Raw genomic sequence first — 24,482 nt, 5'->3', positions numbered from 1 at the left:
ATTTGTTTGGTGTTATTTCCCCTGCTAGACAAGACACAGAGTGTAGAAAAAATTAGGAACATGTGTCCATCTTGGAGCTCGGACTTGTTTTTTTTACTTTGCCATTGAAATTCGCTCTTAATACTAATGCTGCTAAATACAAGCTATAATTTGCTTAAACATTCTGCGCTGTGGCATGCAAATTTTTGAAAGCACCACCAAAGAACATGATGGTTGACAGGTTTTAGGGTTCTTAAAACTTTGGCCGGACAGAGATTGTGCACCAGGGAATCTGATTGTTTTTAACCATTTTGCATTTGTGGTATTTCATTTTCTTTTTTTAAGGGATTATCTGTGAAATTTTGTAAGTATTCGTTACTAGTTTCACAGTCCAGATCTTCAAAGACTAACCGAAGCCTGAAATTTTCCAGGAAAATGGCTGCTTTCTTTTAAAAAGAGACAAACAAGAAAGTGTTCTTTCTTGGTGTGCAGCACAGCCTGTGCAAATAGAAGCGTGGAATAAATACAAAATAGGAATAAATATTATTTTACAGGGGTGCATCGTAAGAGCTAAAAAAAAAAACTTTTCTTCAAAGCGTTTTTGTTTATCTGACTCACATCATGCAATCATTAAACCATGTTTAAGGAAAATAAATATGACATTTTGTGTTAAATTAAATTAAGAATAATAATATAATACCCCCAAACACGCTTTCGGGCTTTGATCCACTGACCTTCTGGTTTTTGAATACCCTGCTCCACTCTTAATCTGGGAGGTCAATAAATGTTATTTCCTTGTTTGTTTGTTTGTTTGTTCTTGTAATGAATTCATTGCTCCTTTTATTTTACGGAGGCAGACCCAGATGGTACAGTATATGTCCTGAAATTCAACAACAAAAAGAAGAAAATCATGGACTTCACTTCAAATCAATACTCCTCCTGGGATTCTTGTTGGATCCATCTGTATTTTGTGCCATGCAAAGCAGGCCCATGGGGAGCTTTTGAATTTGCATCTATAATTTCCATAGGAAAACTCTGCTGTATGGGATGTACATCCAGTCCACTGTATATTTCTTTGTATTTCTGGGGGAGCTCATGATTTGTGATCCATCTATGTATGTGTCAGTTCTTTACAGAGTACGGCCCCGACTACTCGCTGGAGATCGGCCCGAGCTGTAGACCTGACCGCAACGACGCCAAACACCTGGAGCAGGTCATCAGCACCATCAAAGGTGTGTTTGTGTCTGTGTGGATGTGAAGGTGGCCGAGCAGGTGCTTCTGGATGAGCCCTCGCTCTCACCTGCGTCCCCTTTGTGTCTGCGTGGCTCTTTTCATGTGCGGTTTCATGTGTCTCCTGTTCTTTCCGTAAGTGCCTGTGTGGGATGAAAGTATCTTTGTCTTCCTCGCTGTGGCTCCGAATGTGCTTTTATGTGTGAATTCAGCGAGCAGCCCTCAGTCTTACCCACAGTTCTCTCGTTCGGTCTTGATTTATGTGGGTTGTTTGTTTTTTGGGGGGGTTTTTTGGGTCTGTCTGTATGTTCCTTTATGTCTGCCGTTGTACGCGAGGCGCTGACAACCCACAGTACCCGGGAGAGTTCCTCCAGCAGGGTGAATCGTAGGCAAAAGAGGAGGTCAGGAACTGTGTGAACGTCTACGTTGAGTTCATTTTCTAATTTATTTTATGATATACAGGCTTGTTTTTCAGAGTGATGATTCTGCATCTTGGAAATGTTAAGGATCTGGGGTTTTTTTTTGGGGGGGGGGGGGGGGACGTATTAACCACAGCACAACAGGAATTCCTCTTCCCTGTCTGTCAGAGAAACATCATGCCTGACAGTGTTACTTGTTTTCTGTTGGCTTCCCTCATCACACAGAATTGTTTGTAGTTTCTTCTTCACACTAATGATGAGGAGAGAGCATCAGAAGTAAACACAATTCCGCAGGCAACGCAATCGCCACAGACTTCGAAATCTATTTTTTGATGGTTCGTAATTTTATCAAGAAGTTTCACAGCCATGAAATGTTAAGACGCTTCTAGTACATAGTTCAAAGGAAACTTAGTGAGAGATGTCTGCAAAGGTTGGTGCACATTTGCGCAGGGGGTGGGGTCCAAAGATCTTGATGAACCCAGATGCAAAAATTCTATAATCCCCAGTTTTTCCAATCCACAGATGTGTGGAACTCTTTCAGAAATGGCACAAGTGTCTTGGTGGCTTCCCTCGTCTCCTTCTTGCACAGTCACTTCCGTTTTTAAGACGTGGCTATTCCAGACACATTTACTGAACAGACCATACTGTTAACTAAAGATTAATCTTGGAAATAATGGACTGGGAAATGTATCATCCCAAAACTGGTTTGAAAAGAATCCTTATATAGCTAGTTTGTCCAATTATTTATGGGCTCTGAATATAAATGTGGCTAAAATGTGACATTTTTATTAAACCCCTTGAATTAAAGCTGAAATTTGACACTACAAGCACATCTTGATCTTTTTGTTGTACATTTATTGCAGTGGTGCACAGAGACGAAAATACAAAAACTGTGAATGTCCAAATACTTATGGACCTGACTGTACACAGTGATACTTTGGACATGTTTTCTGTCCATTCAGGGGATTTTTGCACTCTTCTCTTTTTCCTGCATCATCTGCTTTCTGTTTTGAACTCATTACATCTGTTTAATCTGTTTATTTATTTATTTTCTCCTCTTCCTCTCTGTATGTCTCCCCCCCCCCACTGTTTTGTTGCGCTCTCCATCAAATCAGATGTGGTTGGTGGGGGGGGGCTTTTTACGAAGCCAGTGTTGTTGCAGAGTGCAACAAAAAGACACCACGACCTCAAAGACACACGATGGGACACGTTATACGTTGAAATGATAAAAGTGCGTCTGTGTCTGATTTAAAATAAATAAATAACACCCACCATTTAACGACTGTGTCCACGAGAACACGGATTAAGAACGGGCTTCAGCAGACACTCAGTAACCTCGAGGAAAAATATCCACATGACATCATGAGGGTGGATCATGTTTCTGATGTGCTGCGTATAAACACTGGTTTCCCGGAGAAACGGGCGCGTGACTTTGTGTGTTTGCTTCTGTCGTGTCGGCGGGCACAATGGACCACAAGCGCCTGAATCATAAAGGGGTAATCGTCTATCTAAATCCTTCACCTTCACATTTCTGCTGCGTCCAACGTACCTGAACACCAAGATAACAGTAAAACACCTACGATACTGAAATGTGATCTACAAAGTCTGTGCTGGCTTTTGGTTCTAAAATCAGGACTTTTGGATTTTCCATTAGCCAAATGTCCCGTTCCTGAGCTGGTTCCACCTTGGGGATTGCTGCCATGCTTTGTTGTGATTGGTCACGAAGTTTTGCATCACTCCATCTGGTTGTGTTTCTCCTCAAGCCACTTCACCTTGAACTCAGATTGGATCGAGCCTCAGTTATTGTTTGCATTTAAATGTTTTAGTCCTTTCTTCAGGGGAAGGTGACGGGGTGTGACCACTGTCTCTGCTTGTAGACAAGATACTTCCAAAAGTAATGAATGAAGTTTGACCAGGAGAGCTGGTCTGTGGATCTGGGAGGCACTGGTTGAATGTTGGTGGTAGCTTTCCCTTTGATCTCTCTGTCTTATGACATCATGAAGTTTCAAAGATGTGCTACTGATGGCAATCAAAGAGAATCCTGACTGCTCTCCTCTGTCAACTGTGTCCTCTACAGACAAAATGTGGGTTTAGGGGCCGCGCCCTTTAGCATTTTTGCAGCTAAATGTCTTAGCAAATTGCTAATGTTCGGAATATATATATATATATATATATATATATATATATATATATATATAGTGGGCTCCATCTGAATACTCAAACTACCTTAGAATGTAGGAGGCAAAAAGCAGTACACACAGTCCGCAGGGTATCTGAATACTCAGTATGCATTTACTAGTAGGTCAACAGTACCCAGGTGATCTACTGCCTCCACCGTGTGCAACCAGGTTGCACTATGCTATCCCATGATGCAGCTGGAGCCTTGCAAAAAAAAGAAAAACTTCCTTGAAAACGTCAAAGTTCGCCGTGGCATTGTACAAATATACATCAGGACATGTTTAAATTTTTTTTCTTTAAAAAATTCTGCCATTGCAGAATAGAAATCTTGAGTACGTGCACATTTGTCATCTGTTAACATGCAGGTCAAGGGACAGGTGAGATGGCATCGCGTAGCATCTCTGAATTATGATTCTGTTCCTCGTTTTCTCACTTCTCGTATGTACAACAGCAACGGCTGGGTAGCAGGTTCCAAACCGACGTTAGTACACACCAAGTATTCAGATGCACAAAACCTGGTATCCACCCTAAAAATCGGTCCGCCCTGCCTTCACTGTACGTGCGTCATTAGCCGCGGTTCACAGATTATCACCTCGTTTCTGCTTCAAACTGCATTCCAGTCATCATCTATCTCAGTGACAGGTATTGGAAGCTTTTGAACAACAATAAATTCGGCATTATTTGATCATAAAAGACAGAGGAAGCAATCAGAGCATCGCAGCTACATGTGCTGCTAGCTGCTGCGTTCACTGCACCTCCATCATTTCAAAGCGTCACCAATTATGGCCTCGTTTGACTGTAGAATGATTTAAGAGGTTTTACCTTGTCATCTGGTGGTTAATAATCACATTATTCCCTTTGATCGCTTTGGAGGCAGGGCGGACCAATTTTTAGGGGGGGACCGTTCGGTTGGCGACCCCGGGAACAGAAGGTGGCGACCCACCACCTAATTATGGATACATGTCTTCAAACTGTGTTGAGTTGAAACCAGTTTCATCTACAAATATATGAGAAGAATTCAAACTGAGGCTTTTATCAGCAGCCTCACACTCTGTACCGCTGGACATTTTTTCGGGACAGTCGCTACACTCGGGCTTGTTTATGTAAATGAACGTGCTCTTGAATGTTGTCATTTCCATATCGATTCTCGTTTTCACATGCTTGTTTTTTCTCATCAGGCTGACCTCGGCCAGATGTTATTTTGCATTTTCAGCGTCAGTATGTGTGTCTCTTTGAACCGCCTAAACTCCCCCCGATCTCTCTTTGTTCCTGCTCTGTTGTTTACAGGGAATTTAAAGAATGTGGTTTAGGAGTCGGCGGCCTCAGAGAGCCCGTGTTTCCAAACCAGGTTGACACTTGGCAGCTTTAATGAAGACAACATGGAGCCGGACCCCTTCGGCCCCGAGGCTCGGAGCAAACAAGGGAACGATGGAGGGAGGAAAATGGGAGTGGAAGAGGGTTTTGGAAAACATTAGCTGAGTGTTTCCAGGGTAAAGCTGTTTAATAAGGGGGTGGGGGGTATGCGGGGGGCAGGGGTGATGTGTTTACTGTACAATGTTCACTGTTTTTAATTGTTTGTTTGTTTTTAAATGTATGCGAGAGCTGGTTTGTCAGTGTGCGGCTGCCTGGCCCCAAATTCAGGTTCCTGCAGTTAACACCGAGTCCCCGGTGTTTTATCAGGGTGTCTCATCAGGCAGAAATTTAAGTGGAAAAACAGTTACGTGAGGTGTCGGATTCCACACTCACCTCGGTGCTGTGATTTTATCCCCCTGCGAGCAGACAAACACTAAAAACAGCAGAAACTCCCCTCATCCACCTCCATTAAATGCCTCGTTATCCTCACTAAAGCCTGGAAGTCCTGCACACTTTTGGACATTCCGAAAAAATATGTGATTTTAATGGTGTCGAGAAACGCGGTAAAATTACAAAACGCTGATTTCCTGCCGAAGCTGGACCAGCTGTCATTTTCCCAGTCAGTTTGCCCAGCTGTTTGCACCCCTGGGAGACGCGCAAGGGGAACCTTAAAATGTCAACATCTGGAGAGTGTTTGGAATTTTAAATGGAAAATATGCTGGAAACCCTTAAAGACAGTATGAAATGACCTCTTTACTTCCTTAATATATGATGTCATGTTTTTGAAAGAGGATACAATGTAGACCGATAATTCGTAAGCGCGGATGAGGATAGAATTATGTAAAAAAAGAAAAATCTTACATAGACTGAATGGGTTATTTATACTCGACTCTGTTAAGATGCTAGTAGAGCAGATGGCAAATATGTTAGCTTCCTTAGCTTCCCAACACATTCACAGTGTGGTGATGTTGAAATTTCATAGCTGCGTTTTTCTTTGGCGTGCACATGCTGCCAAATGTTTGAGGGTTTTAAGCTAACTATGCCGAAAGATTGAGCAAGTTAACGTTTCCATTTCATCCTGTCTTTAAAGAATCGCTAAAGCCACATTAGCACTTTAACAGATGCGTATCCCGGTAATGTCACAGTTTGAAAACGAGTCTGTGTTTTGGAAAACTTTAGAGGTTCCCAGAAATTGTCCGTGATGAATCAGGATATTCCTTCATTGTGCCGTGATCTCGCTTTAACCACAGCGGGATTTTCAAGTTTCCTTTGTCTTTTGCAAACTGTGACATTGTTAATCCCGTGCATTTCCGTGGAGCCCATAGTGTCCTCATATATGCCATGACATCACTGGGAGGTTATCCAGAAGCACTGCGGTTGTGGCGTGCTACGATTATTTTTGTATGTATCTGGCATGCTAGTTTGTCCTGGTTCAAGACCGTGAGCTACCAGGGTTCAGAAATGTGAAAGTGAGAACAGGGCTTTAGGCACATTGGATGGAATCAGAACTGGAGAAAGGAGGCAAAGTCGGTTCTTCTCGGACACGGCATGAAGGCTAACGTGGAAAACGAGCAGGTCTCCGCGTCCTCATTGGGTTTGGATCAGACAGAAATCTTGTCCTGTTACAAGTCTTAAATCTCACCTCGTACGGCGTTTCCCAGCTACCTCCAAACATCCACTCAGATATTCTGAATCTGTGGGAAAATTGGACCTCAAAAATGGGAAACCACAGGATCCCATTCTGCTGTGTAAACAATTGTATAAACAGTTCTATATTAAAAAAAACTTTAAACAAACATCTGCTCCATAGCTGCGGCAGAGATGTTACCATTCCCACATGTTCATTCTGCAAAACGTGCAAAATGTTTGAAAGCTGGTTAACAGTAACTGGTGTGTTGTTTTTGTAAGTGGTGGAATTCCGAAACTGTTTTAATAAATGCATTTAGAAAACAGGAAGAGGTTTCATGTTCAGTGAAAGTTTGTTTTAACTTCTGCACATGCAAGAAAAGAAAAAAGGAAACGGTGACTCCAAACTTCTCCAGTGAGCTAAGTGTTACATTTTTTAAAGCTCAAGCACAAAGTATCCAGAATAAAATGTGCCTGTGACACAATCCCGATGATCCACGTTTGTCTGAAACAGGCAACGTAGCTCATCTAAAGTCAGGCCAGAAAACCTCAAACGCTGGCTTGTTTAGGAATTTTTTGGGGGGGGATCAGTGCCAGCGGTGTGGACGGAGAGTGTGTTTGGAAACAGGGTTTCATAAATCCTCTCAAGAAATGACGTGTAGATGTTTTAGCAGAGGAAGAATGTGTCGGACTGTTTGAGAGTTTTAGGGAAAAAAATCTCTTGGCCTGATTTGATGTGCAGCGAACAGGTTTCTTCGGATGCCGGCAGCGTGTGCCGTTTTAAGCCGTGATTTACGTCGTCTGTGCTGCCTAACAGAAGGTTTAATGGACAGGGTTTGAAAGAGGAACCACAAATGTTGGGGCCGTTTCCGTTAGAAGTGATGTTCCCCAAATTAATGGCCTGGAAATTCACACCAAATACAGCCGGCATGTGCGGAGCAGCAGTGCGCTGAGATTCCCTGTGATCTTTATGCACGCTGCTGCGGTCACGTTGGCGGTTTGAGCCGAATGTAGCCGAAGCAAATGAAGCTCATTACACCATTTACGAGTTTGGAATAAGGAGAGAAGATTGAAATTCAATCTCATAAAGTGGGAGGGGGCAGAGCGAGCGAGCTGTAAACACGAGATGTTTACATCGCCTGAACTCGAGACGCACCAAGGCCCCGAGAGGATTCAGGGCAACGCTGGAATTCCTGGATTGTGTTTTTATGACAAACAAAGCCAAGATGGGGTTGTGATCGTGATGCACGAAATCTTATTTGCTGGTGAATGTGGGCTCAAGAAAATGAATGATATTTCATTTTTGCTCCGTTTCATCAGTTTTGACACATGACATCACACTGATGGTGAATCACACGTCTCCATTATGGTCACGGACATTTTCCATAAGAGAAACTGAAAAACGCACCATGTCTGATGACATCACGAAAGACAGGATGAACTGCCACAGAAGATGATCCTGTAGGAGGTGCTAATGAGCTTCATTGTCATGATGACTTGATTTCATACGCAATTTTTTCTCATTTACTCATAACTTTAATGTTGAGTTTATTTCGCCCTCATGCTGTTATGAATCAGACAGGTTATTAACAACATGTGACCCACAAGATACATGAGAAAGAAATTACGTTCCTCTCAGGTTCCATGTCAATGTTACGAGCACCTTGTGTTTCTAAAAACTGGTCAAAATGTGGTTTCTAATTTCCTTTTTTTTTTCCCCAGTAAGAACTTGTGCAAAGGTAAAGAAAACAGTAAACTATGATTGTTTGTATTTTAGTTCCCAAATAGTCGCCTGATAATCAAAATTTGTGGAAGGAATAAACAAGAACATATCCTCCCCCTCCTTGATGCTGACTGTTGGAGCAGAAGTTTAATCCATATCCCTGCTGTCAGTTTGACTGGCGCGCTTTCATTATTTGTTTTCTAAGATGGAAATCACAAACGGTTTGTTGGATTTGCATAACGTCTCCCCTGAGTGGGAGCAGATAGGCTGGCAGGGCCTCTGTCTATACATCGCCGTACTCATCATCAACATGTGAAGTGTCAGCGGTCAATGGCGGAGGGGATTTACTCACACAATAAAGACAGATGCCACCTTTTATCTGCTTAACGGAAGAGAGGCTGAGCGCGTGGCACTTGACCGCGTGGGCGCGTGTTGTTGGCACGTAATGATGTCCTCTTCTAGCATCTATTGATGAATGGTGAATGTGGAAGCCGCTTCATTTTTTTTTTCACAAAGAGGTGGGGGAGGGATAGCTTTCTCTCTTATTTTTAATGAACCGCTGCTGAGTTTTCTTTTTCCCAAACAGCTTCTGTTTGTCCTTTATGAATAAAATGAGCAAAACCAACCCAGAAGAGAGACTAACTTGGGTTTCAGACAATCTGGTATAGAGTTTGGGGGACATATGACAAATTTTGCTAAAAAAAACAAACAAATTAAAATTCAGATAACTTTCCTGTGACCAGCTTTGCCACATGATATTTGCTGCAGGGGAGCACACCCAAAACAAGGTCGGAAAATGTTACTGATCTGATTTTGTACTGTTTAAAAGGTCAATAAATCATTAATTTTGACTATGAGAACAATAAATCCAGGGGGCTCTATGGAGAATTTTTGGAAATGGTTTACCATCAGAGTCTGGATTCTAGGGTGGATTCAGGAATTCCTCAAAATTAATAATTTGTTTTATTTCGGTTTTTGGATGTGAGATCACTCCTTTGCAGCGGTACTATGCACTCTGAGTGCTTGTCTAGCTTATGCCGTTTAGATTGTCACCCGTTTTTCTCAAGAATTACTTGCAATCACTTCAAACACTGAACCACATCTCTACATAAAACTTTTAAACCAAATGTGCTGAAAGACCACAAACAATGCCATCCACAAATATGCAGATGTTTGAATGATACTTAGTATATTTTTGTAATAGATATTAGTATGCATAAATGACTTACTGTTCACCTAAATCACCTAAATAATTAAGCAAACCATCAAATATGACATTTTCATATGGGGTATTCAAATTGCACACAACAAAAAAATATTGAGAAATAAATAATGAATTGAAAATGAAAATGTGAAATTATTTAATAAATGTGTGTGTGTGTGTGTGTGTGTAATTATTTTTCCTCCGTGTCTCTAATGAAGACAGCTTTACATGTGAGAATATGTAATTATGCAAATTACGCACAGAAAAGTCAGACTGGTGTTTCACTCTCTCTGGCTGAGTGACACAAAGACAGAGTGGTCTGAGATGGTCATTTTCTTCCTGATGGTGTTTCCTTCAGAATTAGCAACATCTGTCTTCCTCAGTGGCAGCTCCCAAACTCTGGTTCCTGGAATTTTATGGATAAGGAGCAGGATTAGGCAGTAATCTTCAAAATCAGTAAATTCTACAATTCAAGGAAAAGTATTAATTTTATTTTCAATATAATTTAATTGAGTATTTTAATTAACATTTATTTATTTATTTATTACATACTTGCAGTCTGCTCTGTTCTTGGATGTGGTCTCTGTAAAGATATGCCAAATCTTAAATTTAAAAAAGAGTATACACAACAATCAGCAAGTCAGAATGACCTTAGTTGAAATCGCCAAGCATTAGCGCATTTTAAACATTGACACTTCTGTGAGGGATACTTCTTGGTTACAAACACTGACGTCACATCCTAGCATGCACATTGACGTGGTTGGCGAGAATGTGTGTAAACAGATAGCACAAAAGAGAAGAGGAAGCTTTTGAGCTTTTGATAGATTTGTATAATTTTGAAGTTGGACAGAAATGTAATTAATTAATGTCTAAACAGACAGATGAACTAATCATCCCCTTGAACAGATCACATACATTTTCCAACAATGGATGTAACTATATGGTGTAAATAAATTACTGCTGAGTGGAAACGTTATTGAATTGACGTGCAAAAAATAAAATTATTTCTTTGACATTTCTGGGCAGTAAAATAATATAAGACAAAGAAATTACTTAAATGTACTTGCAACTTACCCAACAGGAAATGGATGCCACAAACATTAGCATGAGGCACCGGCACCCAGTTCTGGGGTTGAATTGCAGTAATCCTGCAGATCTTTTTGGTTCCCCATCAGGAATCCTCAGGAAATGTATCCTTGAATAACTGGTGCAGTTAATAATGCAACAACTGACTGGCATTATTATGCAACCCTGCAAAGCCTGTAAAAACTGTTGTCACACTACAGATTTTTGCCAATTACGCTAGTCAACAAACCCATGTGACCATTGTAAATTATACATAAATGGTAAAGACATTATAGGTGATATATGATGTCACAGTGTTTATGTGTTAAAATGATGGGTAGCTACATTTAGCCATATGGAGAAAAAAATGACCATAACTCATGTTTTCACTGTATGAAAATTCAGATGATAATTTCAAACCTGCATGTGTTTCAATTGCAGTAAAACACAGAAGCTATCATGAAAACTTGTGTTTATGCCTGAAAAATCTGTGCAAATGCCTTATGAACTACAACATTCATGTTCACAACAGCTCCCAGTAAGATAATTATTTCTAATAAAGTATCTTACTGTTTATTAGGGATCTACCGACCTAGCATATCCACTGTTAACCATATGGGTAATAAATTACCAATAATCATGTTTTCACCATTTAAAAATATAAATTACATAATCATTCTCCCTTACTCTTTAAAATACCAAAACAAATGTTCCACACTGTTTTTTTCAAACTATATTCATGTTAAAAAGCTTGGGAACAGCCAACTTTTGTAAGCTAATTATCGCTAAATAGCTGTCTTATTAGGTATCTAGCTAGCTATTCCAGCCACTGTTAGCCACGTAACATATCAATCAATCAACTTTTTTCTTATATAGCGCCAAATCACAACAAACAGTTGCCCCAAGGCGCTCCATATTGTAAGGCAAGGCCATACAATAATTATGAAAAGCCCCAACGGTCAAAACGACCCCCTATGAGCAAGCACTTGGCCACAGTGGGAAGGAAAAACTCCCTTTTAACAGGAAGAAACCTCCAGCAGAACCAGGCTCAGGGAGGGGCAGTCTTCTGCTGAGACTGGTTGGGGCTGAGGGAAAAAACCAGGAAAAAGACATGCCGTGAAGGGGGGCAGAGATCGATCACTAATGATTAAATGCAGAGTGATGCATACGGAGCAAAAAGAGAAAGAAACAGTGCATCATGGGAACCCCCCCACAATCTACGTCTAAAGCAGCATAACCAAGGGATGGTCCAGGGTCACCCGATCCAGCCCTAACTATAAGCCTTAGCGAAAAGGAAAGTTTTAAGCCTAATCTTAAAAGTAGAGAGGGTATCTGTCTCCCTGATCTGAATTGGGAGCTGGTTCCACAGGAGAGGAGCCTGAAAGCTGAAGGCTCTGCCTCCCATTCTACTCTTACAAACCCTAGGAACTACAAGTAAGCCCGCAGTCTGAGAGCGAAGCACTCTAATGGGGTAATATGGTACTACGAGGTCCCTAAGATAAGATGGGACCTGATTATTCAAAACCTTATAAGTAAGAAGAAGAATTTTAAATTCTATTCTAGAATTAACAGGAAGCCAATGAAGAGAGGCCAACACGGGTGAGATATGCTCTCTCCTGCTAGTCCCCGTCAGTACTCTAGCTGCAGCATTCTGAACCAACTGAAGGCTTTTTAGGGAACTTTTAGGACAACCTGATAATAATGAATTACAATAGTCCAGCCTAGAGGAAATAAATGCATGAATTAGTTTTTCAGCATCACTCTGAGACAAGACCTTTCTGATTTTAGAGATATTGCGTAAATGCAAAAAGGCAGTCCTACATATTTGTTTAATATGCGCTTTGAATGACATATCCTGATCAAAAATGACTCCAAGATTTCTCACAGTATTACTAGAGATCAGGGAAATGCCATCCAGAGTAACGATCTGGTTAGACACCATGCTTCTAAGATTTGTGGGGCCAAGTACAATAACTTCAGTTTTATCTGAGTTTAAAAGCAGGAAATTAGAGGTCATCCATGTCTTTATGTCTGTAAGACAATCCTGCAGTTTAGCTAATTGGTGTGTATCCTCTGGCTTCATGGATAGATAAAGCTGGGTATCATCTGCGTAACAATGAAAATTTAAGCAATACCGTCTAATAATACTGCCTAAGGGAAGCATGTATAAAGTGAATAAAATTGGTCCTAGCACAGAACCTTGTGGAACTCCATAATTAACTTTAGTCTGTGAAGAAGATTCCCCATTTACATGAACAAACTGTAATCTATTAGACAAATATGATTCAAACCACCGCAGCGCAGTGCCTTTAATACCTATGACATGCTCTAATCTCTGTAATAAAATTTTATGGTCAACAGTATCAAAAGCAGCACTGAGGTCCAACAGAACAAGCACAGAGATAAGTCCACTGTCCGAAGCCATAAGAAGATCATTTGTAACCTTCACTAATGCTGTTTCTGTACTATGATGAATTCTAAAACCTGACTGAAACTCTTCAAATAGACCATTCCTCTGCAGGTGATCAGTTAGCTGTTTTACAACTACCCTCTCAAGAATCTTTGAGAGAAAAGGAAGGTTGGAGATTGGCCTATAATTAGCTAAGATAGCTGGGTCAAGTGATGGCTTTTTAAGTAATGGTTTAATTACTGCCACCTTAAAGGCCTGTGGTACATAACCAACTAACAAAGATAGATATGAACATTTCTGAGGATTTTGAACTTTCAAAACAGGTTTAACCAACAAAACTGCATATTTTAGCAAATAAAATTAATTTAAAAGAAAGAAAATATACTGTTTTACAAGTGGTAAAATGTTGGGAAAAGCTGAGTAGCAGTACCAGCTACTGTTAGCTAATAATTGTTATATAGCTGCGGTTAGCCACATGGAGAACAAATTACCATACCTCGTGTTTTTAATGTATGAAAATGCAAATGACATCATTTCACACCTGCATGTGTTTAAATTGCAGTACATTAAACACAGGTGCTATCATACAACATTCATGTTAGCATCTTTCACAACTGCTCCCAGTAAGATATTACTAATAAAGTGTCTTATTGTTTATCAGGTAGCTAGCTAGCATATCCACTGTTAGCTATATGGGTAACAAATGACCAATACCCATGTTTTCACCATTTAAAAATATACATTTCATAATCATTCTCCCTGCAGTTTACTAAATGCAGATGTTTTGTGCTTACTCATTAAAATATCAAAACAAATGCTCCACATAGTTTTTTAAAAACCTCATTCATGTTAAAATGCTTGGGAACAGCCAACTTTTTTAAGCTAATTATTGCTAATTAGCTAGCTTATTAGGTATCTAGCTATTCCAGCCACTGTTGGCCAGGTAACTTATGAACATTTCTGAGGATTTTAAAATTCGAAACAGGTATAACCAATAAAACTGTGCATATATTAGCACATGTACAAAAAAAAAAAGAAAAAAGAAAAGAGAGAGAAAATAATTTAGAAGAAAGCAAATATGTATTGTTATATCCATAACACCAGGAATGGCTGCATTAAAATATTCAGAATCCATCCTAAAATATTTGGACTCAGGTTGATTTTAGAAGCATATAATTTGACTTTTCCTGTAAGTTTTTCCTGTCTGTTGCTCTGAGATTTAAAACTGAGTGCAGTAATGGCATAATGGGCAAAATAAATAAAATACTAAAAAATATAAGTCGGTCATGTTGTATTGTAGTTGTTTTTTAAGCGGGATTACTGGTATTCTAATTACCATGTTTTCATGAAAACTAGTGAAAACCCTTTTATCTTTTTTATCTTTTTTTATTGCAAGATGTTATCTTTGTAAAGTTATTTGCTCAAATGTGTGTCATTTAAGGCTTTAACACTTTATTTTGTGCATAACCTTGACATTTGTTTGGCTGTTGGTTAGGCTACTGTTACAAATTAGATTTTTCAGTTCCTTGCAAAACAAATGCATGAATTGAAAAATGCAAAGATGGGTTGGTTGGTTGGTTGGTTGGTTGGTTGGTTGGTTGATTGATTGATTGATTGATTGATTGATTGATTGATTGATTGATTGATTGATTGATTGATTGATTGATTGATTGATTGATTGAGTCTGACTGCCTCTGTTTCCTTCCAGCACCATGAGGATTCCAGGCTCCTGATCCTGTGGAACTCCAGGTCCTGGTTTTCGCATAGGAGGACTTTTTATTCACTCAGCAGCTCATTGAAGAGCTCACAGCCCTCCAGTCAGTCAGTCAGTCAGTTTGTTCCTGTGCCACAACAGCTGACTTCTATCCTGAATCCTGCAGAAATAACAATCCTCTCTGCTGCTTTGATTTCCCACAGCAATCACTTTTCTGGATTCTCTGGATTAGTTTGCTGCTTCTCTTTCATTTGGGAGGTTGTTATTGTTTTTTACTTTTTGTTCCTGTTCTAAGTGAAGCTGCATCAGGCTTTTTTCTCAAAGGTTGGTTTATTTAATTTAATTTTTTTTCAAGAATTCTGCTTTATGTACTCTGATGTCTTTTTGCCCACTGACAAGATTTTTAATTTGAACTTTACATGAATGTCAATTTTTTTTTCCTCTTTCTGCCTGAAAGAGTCTTTTTTTTTTTAAGAAACCTTCACTTGGTTTAGTGAATTTTAAAATGTGTCCTTTTCTTGGTTAAAGTAGATGCAACACTGTTCTTTTAATTAGTGGCATGATGGAAACAATTTATTCAAAAAAGCAAACGTTTAAAATTACAGGGTTTTGCATTAAAATGTCAGGCTTTTATTTGCTTGAATTCAATGAACTGTAATTTTAACATAACTAATGGTATTTGAGTATTTTATGTCAAAACAGAAACAGGCTTTTTTGTCCACTTTTTAAAATGTTCTTGTCACAAGCATTTTCAGGGTTGGAGGCGATTAAAACCAGTAGTGACTGTGTCTGTTTGGGAGAACATATGGTCTGACACAGAGTTAATTTGCTTTTCACACTTTAATTGAATAATTGAAACTTCTGGTGGCGCGTGTGTGTGTGTGTTGATATGATATCATAATCATTTAGACATACAGTGTATGTTCTAATAATGGACTGCAATAACTGGGGGTCACTTTGAGAGCGCATCCACCAAAGTTGAACAGTTATGTACTTTTTTATTGACATTAATGATGTTATGGCTTTTTTTAATACAGCAAAGTTAAAGGGGTCATATTTTGCTAAACTGGTGTTATCTCAATTTTACAGCTAAATTTTGTTGGGATTTCATGTTAAATGTCCACCAAAAAAAAACAAAAAAAAAAACACACAATTTACTGATGGAATAGCTTGTTTTAGACTTTGTGACATATGTCACAAAGGCCTTTCTGGATCTGTAAGACCTGCCCACGTAGCTTATCTGTGTGTGACACACCCATATTGACTGTGATGAATGGTGTGTTCGCCCATTAAAGTCACTTCTCCTCCTCCCCTTTTGAAAAGGGGCGTGGCAAGCAGACAACAATGACAGGACTACATTTATGAATTTATTTATTTTTTTGAATGCATGCCCTCAGTTTCTACACTCAAAAGAAACACCTAAAGAAAATACTTGTTGGTGACACTCAAGTGAATTAAGTTTATCTAAATAAAGTTAAGAAGTTTACATAATTATTGCTTAAATTAAGGATCAACCTAATTTATTTGAGTGTTGTCCAACAATGTGTTATTGAAAATTAGTGGATTTTTTTATGTGGCTCAGAAACATTCATGGATCAGACTTTTTTCATTGTCACATTATATTTTCAGTGTGCATTTTGTTTAAAAAACAAAATACTTTTTCCCATTTGCTCTTGAAAGGAGCTGCATACAGTATAAATAGATGACATATATTAGTCTTGCTGAAAATCTTTATGTGACCCCTTTAACACCACTGCTGTCAGATTATGTATTCCACTGTAAGAGTTTCCATTCTTTATTTCTGCACTAATTCTCTCTTACTGTCTGTCTGATTTCATACACGTGTGACGACCATAAGATGATCTTTTGGGTCTGTGTGGAGAAATACACTTAAATGAGTGCCGTTCTAGCCTCAGCTTGGCCCAGGATGCTTCAGACTAATACGATTTCTGGAGTTGATGTTGTTGTCTAAGAGCTACTAATCCGCCAGTCAGATCTGACTTTTATTGCTGGTAATTAAAAATAAATGCGGGGTTTTTGGAGGCCAGCACAGGAGCTCGGACTGCTAATGAAATAATTTACAGGGAACCTGAGCCAGGACTCGTTTCACAGCCTCATAAACGTGGTGGAAGAACACAATGAGTGGGGTCAGCTGTGAACAGGAAAAAACCACTGGCTCTGTCCCTCCACGTTCACACAGCATCCTTCCCGCCTGCTGGAGCCAGTGTTTGGGACATTTTTGACTTGTGTCCATCCTCGCCTCACAAACAGCAGGCTGTATTTTTACTATGAACACGTGTCCAACACAAACAGGCTCTTATGCTCATTTTTCACTCTTCAACTTCAATTTCTGTGGGTATTTTTATTATTTTTTTAATGTCTCCTAAAGATGACTTTATGAGGACACGCACGACATAAGAATACCTCAAATTAGTTTTTGCAGAGCAAGTGCTGCAACCAGTGCACAGTGTTTGCCCAAGGGCACATCGTCTGTGTGGGAGTTTCACCCAAACTCTTGTTATTTTAATTAACAAATATTGTTTTTTATGTTATACTAAAAACTATAAAAGGAATTTTGTCTGCAACACAAGTATCCATGTAGGTCTGGTTGACGTAACTAGTCTAAGTAAATAGAGCTTTAATGTGGCACAAATGTTCATATTTGACCTTCATCTTTAAATTACATGTGTTCATAAGTCAGCCAATAGTTCACTGACTGTGTCCAATTAAAAACCCAAATATCCAGCAATATGTCCTCCACAATGTCTTGCAGTAACCATTTTTTATGAGGTTAAATTGTCTCCAGCATCACTGCTGGAGACAATGTGGGCACATGAATGCCAGTCACTCTTGTGCAAACATTTTGGGATGGAGTTCTTCAGTCTTTTGAGGGTATATTTCTTTTCAAAACACCAAAAGACCCCAGGATTGTGCTCCCGGGTTTGATACCTGGTGCCATGTCTCGAGTTGAGGATGTGTATTGCTTTTAAAATTTTGATTCTTGTATGCAAAAAGACAATTACAAGGAACTGGCTGAACTGTTCTGTGGTTGAAGTAACAGGAAGACGGGACGGGAAGGAGAGGAACAGTAGTAGCCAGCGGGCAGTACTTATATTTGTATTTACATTTTGCAAATTGTTTTTTATTTTTACTTGTGATACTCTGTGTTTCTTCCCCTCTGTGCTGCTATATAATGCTGCTGGAACCTCAATTTCCCTGAGGGAGTCTCAAGGGATTAATCAAGTTCTAGCTAATGTGATCCACCAAGTCGAGATCAATGGTAGGACATTGTAGAGCAGACACATACAAGATTATGGTCCAAATGGACTGCATACGTATATCATGTTTTCAGTTGTCATCAGATCAGTAAATCTGTGATACAGGTAGTGCCCCCTCCTGTTCGAATGGTGTGTTCTGTTTAATGCGTTTATTTTCCTGTTCTCCATTGTAAACTAAAAAAGATTATATATCCATGATATAAGAGCTTTCTTATGGGGCGTAAGTTCAAAGAGGTCCTCCTAAGGATGTTTAAGGGGCTGAGTGGGGAACTCAAGAAAAATATTACATGCACAAAGAAATAAGAGATGAGGGCAGGCCATATAAGGAAGACATACATATCAGCAAAAATAAACAAGGTGTTATCCTTAAAAATGGAAACATTTAATGCCTTTCTTATCCCATAGATGAAATGCAGTGTCTAAGAAGGAGGGAGGAGAGGTGATTATTACATAATGGGCCAAGAGCAGAAGCAGACACATTTGAAGTGAAGTCAAAATTGATACCATATTTTAAGAGAGGCAAGTACAACAGGATTATCTGTGTATGGAGACAGGGACACAGAGAGGGGGTACACAAACACGACTGAGCTTCTAATTGACCCCAAATTGTATGAGGATCTTTTAACCAGTTAATGTAATTTTGGATTTTAGCTGCCCAGTAATAAAACATCAAATTAGGTAAAGACAGACCTCCATTGTGCTGAAATTTTTGTCGTAATGATTTATGAACCCTGGGAGTTTTACCTCCCCATATAAATGAGGAAATCATTTGATCAATTTGAAAAGCGTTTTGGGTAAGAACAGAACAGAGGAATACACTAAAAAAGGTAAAAAACTTGGGTCAAACAGCAATTTTTACAATTTTATTCCTGCCTAAAAGAGATACTGGTAAATTAGCCCATTTTTGAAAAGCTGACCTTTATATTGAACAATAAAGGAGTAAAATTTGCAGGATGCAGAGCTTGATGTGAACCAGTTACATTCACCCCAAGTACTTAAAACCAGAATGAGTCAGGTGGAAAGGAAGATCAGTTTGTCTGAGATGCTGTGCAGCTACATTTATAGACAAGCATTCACTTTCTTGTATGTTAAGCCAGAAATAAAGCCACAATTTTGGAGTACTGACATAATAGATGTTAAAGGACTAGTTAAATATGTGGCTTATAGAAGTAAATCGTCTGCATACAGGGCAACCCTATGGTTTGCACTGCTACAAGTCACACCCTCAAACAAAGTGTACGAGGTCTTATTGACAGTGGCTCTATTGCTCGAGCACCACCCTTTTTAATGGAAAATATGTACTTTATTAACTCATTGTTTGAGTAAGTAAGTCTCCTAGAAACTGTTGCTAAGGAATCTTTGAGAATCCATCCATGGCTCCGCCCCTGGAAATTCACAGTGTATCTGTGAGAATACTTATGCCAAGTTTTATACTTTTATTACTACTTGAGCAATAATTTCTGTATTCTGCACCCATCACCTGGATTAAACAAATAATATTTACACCACTTAGCTGAATTTGGACAGCCTTGATTAATTTGAGTGCTACTAACTGAAACATTCTTTTAATTTGGTCCAATAATTCTGTTTATTTTTTTTCCCGTCGTACAAGCCCTAAAATATGTGATTTATAAACTGACGGATTATGAATGGGAGAACTTTATAACCCCCATATGTTCTCTAATCCAGTTCCTAATCTGTTAAATTGTGTTTAGGCCCGCTGGGATTGGGCGAGCTAAACTGCAGTTGTATTTTGATAAATCAAAGTGGTCTTGTAAGAGAACTGTGGCTGTCTGTAAACATGCTGTAATATGCTCCTGAAAGTGAAGTTTGAGAGCTCTCTGAGTTTTATTTTGCCCCGGACTCTGCAGAGGAGACGCCATGTGCAGCTCGGCCCTGACAGTAATCCCTCCATGAATAATGAACGTCCGCACTGTGCTGCCTTGCACAGCTGTTTGGTGTCTGCGTGCACTTTAACTCCATCAGTGGAGTGCAGCTGCACGCCTGCCTGTAGCAATTATGTTCTCGCTAAATAAAAGCCTGAGCTGAGACAAGATCGGCACGATTATTACGTGATTGACTTACTCAAAGGAGAGCCGCGTGTTTGTATGCCGTTTGAACTGTGTGTAACATAAACCAGCTCAGGGACTCTTTTGTGGAACAGTCGGCCTTTTCCCACTGCAGGAACTGGTCTCCGAGTACCGCGGCTGTGGGGCGTAATAGTTTTTAAATAGGGATTACAACTTTTTTTTAAAAAAATGCATGATTTGTTAAATTGAAATGACTTTTTGAGATGTCCAAACTACCCAAAAAATCCTAAAGTACCGAGGTGGCAATAACCAGCCTGTCCACCCTCTGGAGTCGCCTTTAAAGTGCTGAAACAAATCAGGAGTAGACTCTTGCAGTGGAAAAGCACATGGTGCCATTTTCTGAGTGTCTGACTGTCACGCGCTGCCCAACACTTACACTGATTGTCTTTTCTCCCCTCAGACATTTGCTCTATTCTCAGGCCCGTATGCACTTATCCAGCCATGTGATTCAGTCACTCTTCAGATCCTCAAAGGATCTGTTGTGCTGAAGCCGCCATTCAGGCACACAGATCTATAAACACTCACTAACCCCTCTAGTACCCACAGGCCTTTTCCCTGCGGCCTCTTCATGGTTAATTTGCTGCTCAATAGGTCAAGAGGAAAAGCAGACATCAGTCAGGCTCAAACACAGCCAGTCGCTCGGCTTGTGGTGCGTTTCCCACATGGATCTGACTTCACCAATTGACTGAACACGACTAAAGCTTCTCTTAAGTCAACAATATTGGCCTTTGTTGTCCGGGGCTAAAGCACCACGTCATGGTCAGGACATGCCGTTAGATTACAGTGCAGGGCTGTTGCATGGTGGCACCATCTTGACTGAAGCGCACAAGTGGTTGGGCACAATCGTGACTCCCAAGTTCAACGTCGTCATTGGTGGTAGTGCTGCATACAAAACCAAAAAGTGTGGGCCAAGTTTGGCGACTTTTCACACCAGGCTGAGATGAAACTCTGCACACTTTTGCTGATTTCCCCAACCACTGCGTTCAACACCAAGTCCTCCCAGTCAAGTCACACCACTTGACAAAAGTCAGGTTCTCTCCCCACGGAGCTTGGTTGGAAGCCCATCCTCTTTGGCCCAGCCTGCACTTAGCTTGGGGCAAGTTAACTCCCAGTAAACTTAGTGTTCACTCCAGGTGAACTCCGACACACAACTCTTTCATTATTTGGTGTGAAAAATGCGTACTGAGCTGTGCTAGCCTCCCTGGGTTGCCCCAAGCTAAGTGTGAATTGGACCAAGGTGGTCGAGCCACAAAACAGAACATGTTCAATTTTTCAAAATTTTTTCCCCAATATTTTGATAGTGCACACAGTTCGCTAATACCACAGCTGATCAGATCCCAATCTTATTCTTTTGTCTATTTCTTTCCTCCACTGGCTTTATGACATCACAAAGGCCTGTGGTGCCAGGATTAAAACCTTGCTGTATCATTTAGGAGCTGATAAGTACTCCAGTGGAGGAGGTATGACCTGTTTGTGTTAAATTCTAGTTTGAGAATTGTGCAGCTGTTTCAGTGGCCTAACTTTGAGGCCGCCCCCAGTAACGTCATGGGGTGGCGCCCCCATGGCCGTGGGCTTCTGTTTTTGTTAACAACCTTATCTGAACCACCTCATGTAGCTTCTGGTGACATAACATCTCTTTCCATCTTCCTGGCTCCTCCTGTCCCTGCAGGTTCTGTGTTTTCCCAGTGATGACCTCACTGCTCTTCCCTGGCAACGCCCACGCTGCAATGAAGGACCGCTCCTCTTCCTCTTCTCCTCTCACCTCCTTGCTCCACTACCCTTCCTCCAAGACCTCCACCATGCCTTTCTCTCCATCATCTGGTCCTGCCTCCTCGCCTGGGGCGTCTCTATCATCATCGGCACCATTAACCAAACCGCAGCCCTTCTGCCTCCAGACGGGACCACATCTCATCGCCAGCATGCAGCTCCAGAAGCTCAACTCACACTATCAGAACCTCGCTGGTGCTTCAGTTGGACACCCAGTACCCAGCGGGACCCAAAGAGGCTTCGGAGGCTCACAGCTGGCCACAGGAAACCAACTCCTGGGGCCTTCCGGAGGCTTTGGTGGAGGTGGGATGGGTATCAGCATGGGGAACCAAGGCTCAGGCACAGCTGGAATAATTGACTTTGACCCGGTGGACGAGGAGGTTCTCATGTCGCTAGTGGTGGAACTGGGTTTGGACCGTGCCAACGAGCTGCCTGAGCTCTGGCTGGGTCAGAACGAGTTTGACTTTGTGTCAGATGTCCCCGCTGGGTGCTGACCGAAAAACTAAAGTCCTCCTGTTGCAGCAGCGGAGTCTTTCTCGCCTGGTTTGCTTTTTTCTTTTTCTTTTTTTTGTGCTCCGTTTCTTGGTTGATTAAATGAGGATGAAGATGTGTCAGAGGCATTTTTTTTTTTCTTTCTTACTTTGCCTCTATATCAACGATCTTTGGATCGAGTTGAATCAAAGAAAGTTGACTGTGACCTGTTTCTTGAAGTAAACCTTTGGAGTTACTCAGGCATAAACGGAGCGTGGTTTCTTTGTTTGATATCGGCATGAAAACTTCTAATTTTTGCCCTTGTCCCTTGAGGATTTTTGCTTTTCCTTTTGAAGAAGAAAAACTGAAGCCGAGCAGAAAAAAAGGAATTCCTGCTGCTGGGCTCTAGAGACTTTTTTTATTTTATTTCCTCACCTGGTGTGACCTCTTGGAAACAAAATGATGGACACCTGTTGGATTTGATCCCTCAGAAAATGAACACGGAGTGCTCATATACTTGCTTTAAGCTCGACAAACACCAAGTTTCCTGCTTTCTTAACAGACAATATTAGGCTCCGTCTCACAGGAAAGAAACTTCTTGTCTTTTGGCTTCACAAAGAAAGCGATTGTGTGAGAACTTGTCTACTCGTTTTTCTTTCTTTTTGACTTTAGTTCAAGCAGCTGTATTCATAGAACATGTTATTTAAGACAGTGGCTGATATCCATCAGGACTCTTGGACAAGGGCAGCTTCTGTAGTGCTTCTATAATCAGGTCTACGACATAATGAATTAGATCAAGGAAGGTCTTTGGAATCTTTCGAGGCATGAGACCTGAATGGAGTAAGTTCTGTGTTGCTTCTAAAAAAAAAAAAAAATCTAGACCACGAGTGTGTAGCCATTAGATATACAGATGGCTAATAACTGGTTTCCTGACCAACTGTGCAAAGTTGCCATCACTCATTGGAGTAGCAACATCAGTTTTATCCGCACATAATGGCATGAAGGGGATCTTAAATTAACTCGTGACGTAGCTACGCTTGTCATAACCTGATGAACATATGTACTAGCAGAGTGTTTCTTCACAAAGAAGCTTGATTTTAAGCAAGCTACATGCTAATTAGCAAAGCTTGTGAGCCGTTATATAGAGTAGCTAGCACTTATTGGTCAGATTTGAAAAGGTTTCTACACCACAGCGACAGAATCTGACATGGCTAACAAGGATAGCCGCCTCCAGTTTTCCCATTGAATAGTATCAAAATGACCTGCACTTCAGTAGCCACACAGACTAGCATTTGAAAGTTCGCCAGTGTTGAGCTTGACGGTAAATATCTGTGCATGCATGTGTGCGTGCACTACGTGGGCAATATTTCACTTACTTGTATGACTTTTCAGATTGTAGCCAATTGGACTGAAGATAAATTGCTGCGCTGGTATTGGCATAGGGCTCAGACTACATTTATGTAGGTGAGTGGCTCGAGTAGGCCATCCCAGCTAGATTATATAGACAATAACTCAAACGCTAACATCTTGGTAACTCGCCAAATTAAAACATCATGATGAAGTAATTAGAAGGTGAACTTTGATGACCCAAATCAATTGAAAAAGCAACTTTTGTTTTGCCTAATGGCCTATAGATTCCTTTGTGACATACTGGGTGGACAACAGAAAATTAGGACCAGCTGCCTGCCTTCATGCAAGCATTGGTAAACAAGCTAGCAACCTCAGAGAGAAACATGATGCTCGCTACATGGGTAAATGCGGGGCAAAACGTACAACAGAATTGGGGGGGTCCCAGATTTATAGAATGGATAGAACTTGATGCCAAAATATTTATCTCTACTGCAAATTACTGTGCAAGACGGGACTAAATGCGACCTCATGATGTCAGCAGCTGTTTTGAAACATTTTGTTTCAAAACATTCTGGTTCCTGAAACACAGTAAAACACAAATCGGTGAATTAGGCTCACAGGGTTA

General features: G+C 40.5%; 2 protein-coding genes across 3 annotated transcripts in view; both read left to right on the top strand.

Moving 5' to 3' along the window:
• Positions 1–6,944, top strand: part of hdac8 (histone deacetylase 8) — a 29,267-nt gene extending 22,323 nt beyond the window's left edge. The window contains exons 10-11 of the mRNA XM_034164968.1: positions 1,106–1,211; positions 5,094–6,944. Of these exons, the coding sequence (XP_034020859.1) occupies positions 1,106–1,211; positions 5,094–5,116 (129 nt within the window). The 3' untranslated portion in view covers positions 5,117–6,944. The remainder of the gene's footprint in view (positions 1–1,105; positions 1,212–5,093) is intronic.
• A 1,963-nt stretch (positions 6,945–8,907) lies between these two features.
• On the top strand, positions 8,908–24,271 carry cited1 (Cbp/p300-interacting transactivator, with Glu/Asp-rich carboxy-terminal domain, 1). Of its 2 annotated transcripts, XM_034164973.1 has the most exons (3): positions 8,908–8,914; positions 15,006–15,224; positions 21,937–24,271. In XM_034164973.1, the coding sequence occupies exon 3, from the start codon at positions 21,958–21,960 to the stop codon at positions 22,528–22,530; it is 573 nt and encodes a 190-aa protein (XP_034020864.1). In that variant the 5' UTR covers positions 8,908–8,914; positions 15,006–15,224; positions 21,937–21,957; the 3' UTR covers positions 22,531–24,271. The 2 variants fall into 2 exon arrangements, with proteins under 2 accessions (XP_034020864.1, XP_034020863.1); XM_034164972.1 differs by lacking the exon at positions 8,908–8,914 and having other exon boundaries at positions 15,006–15,225; positions 21,939–24,271.
• The last annotated feature ends 211 nt before the right edge of the window (positions 24,272–24,482 follow it).

Source organism: Thalassophryne amazonica, chromosome 23, assembly GCF_902500255.1.
Source record: "Thalassophryne amazonica chromosome 23, fThaAma1.1, whole genome shotgun sequence".
NCBI classification, from domain to species: Eukaryota; Metazoa; Chordata; class Actinopteri; order Batrachoidiformes; family Batrachoididae; genus Thalassophryne; species Thalassophryne amazonica.
Note: the sequence above shows the minus strand (reverse complement) of the source record. Positions and strands in the feature narration are given on the sequence as shown.

Coding starts and splice junctions, on each gene's coding strand:
- cited1 (XM_034164973.1), top strand. CDS start 21,958: ATGACCTCACTGCTCTTCCCTGGCAACGCCCACGCTGCAATGAAGGAC.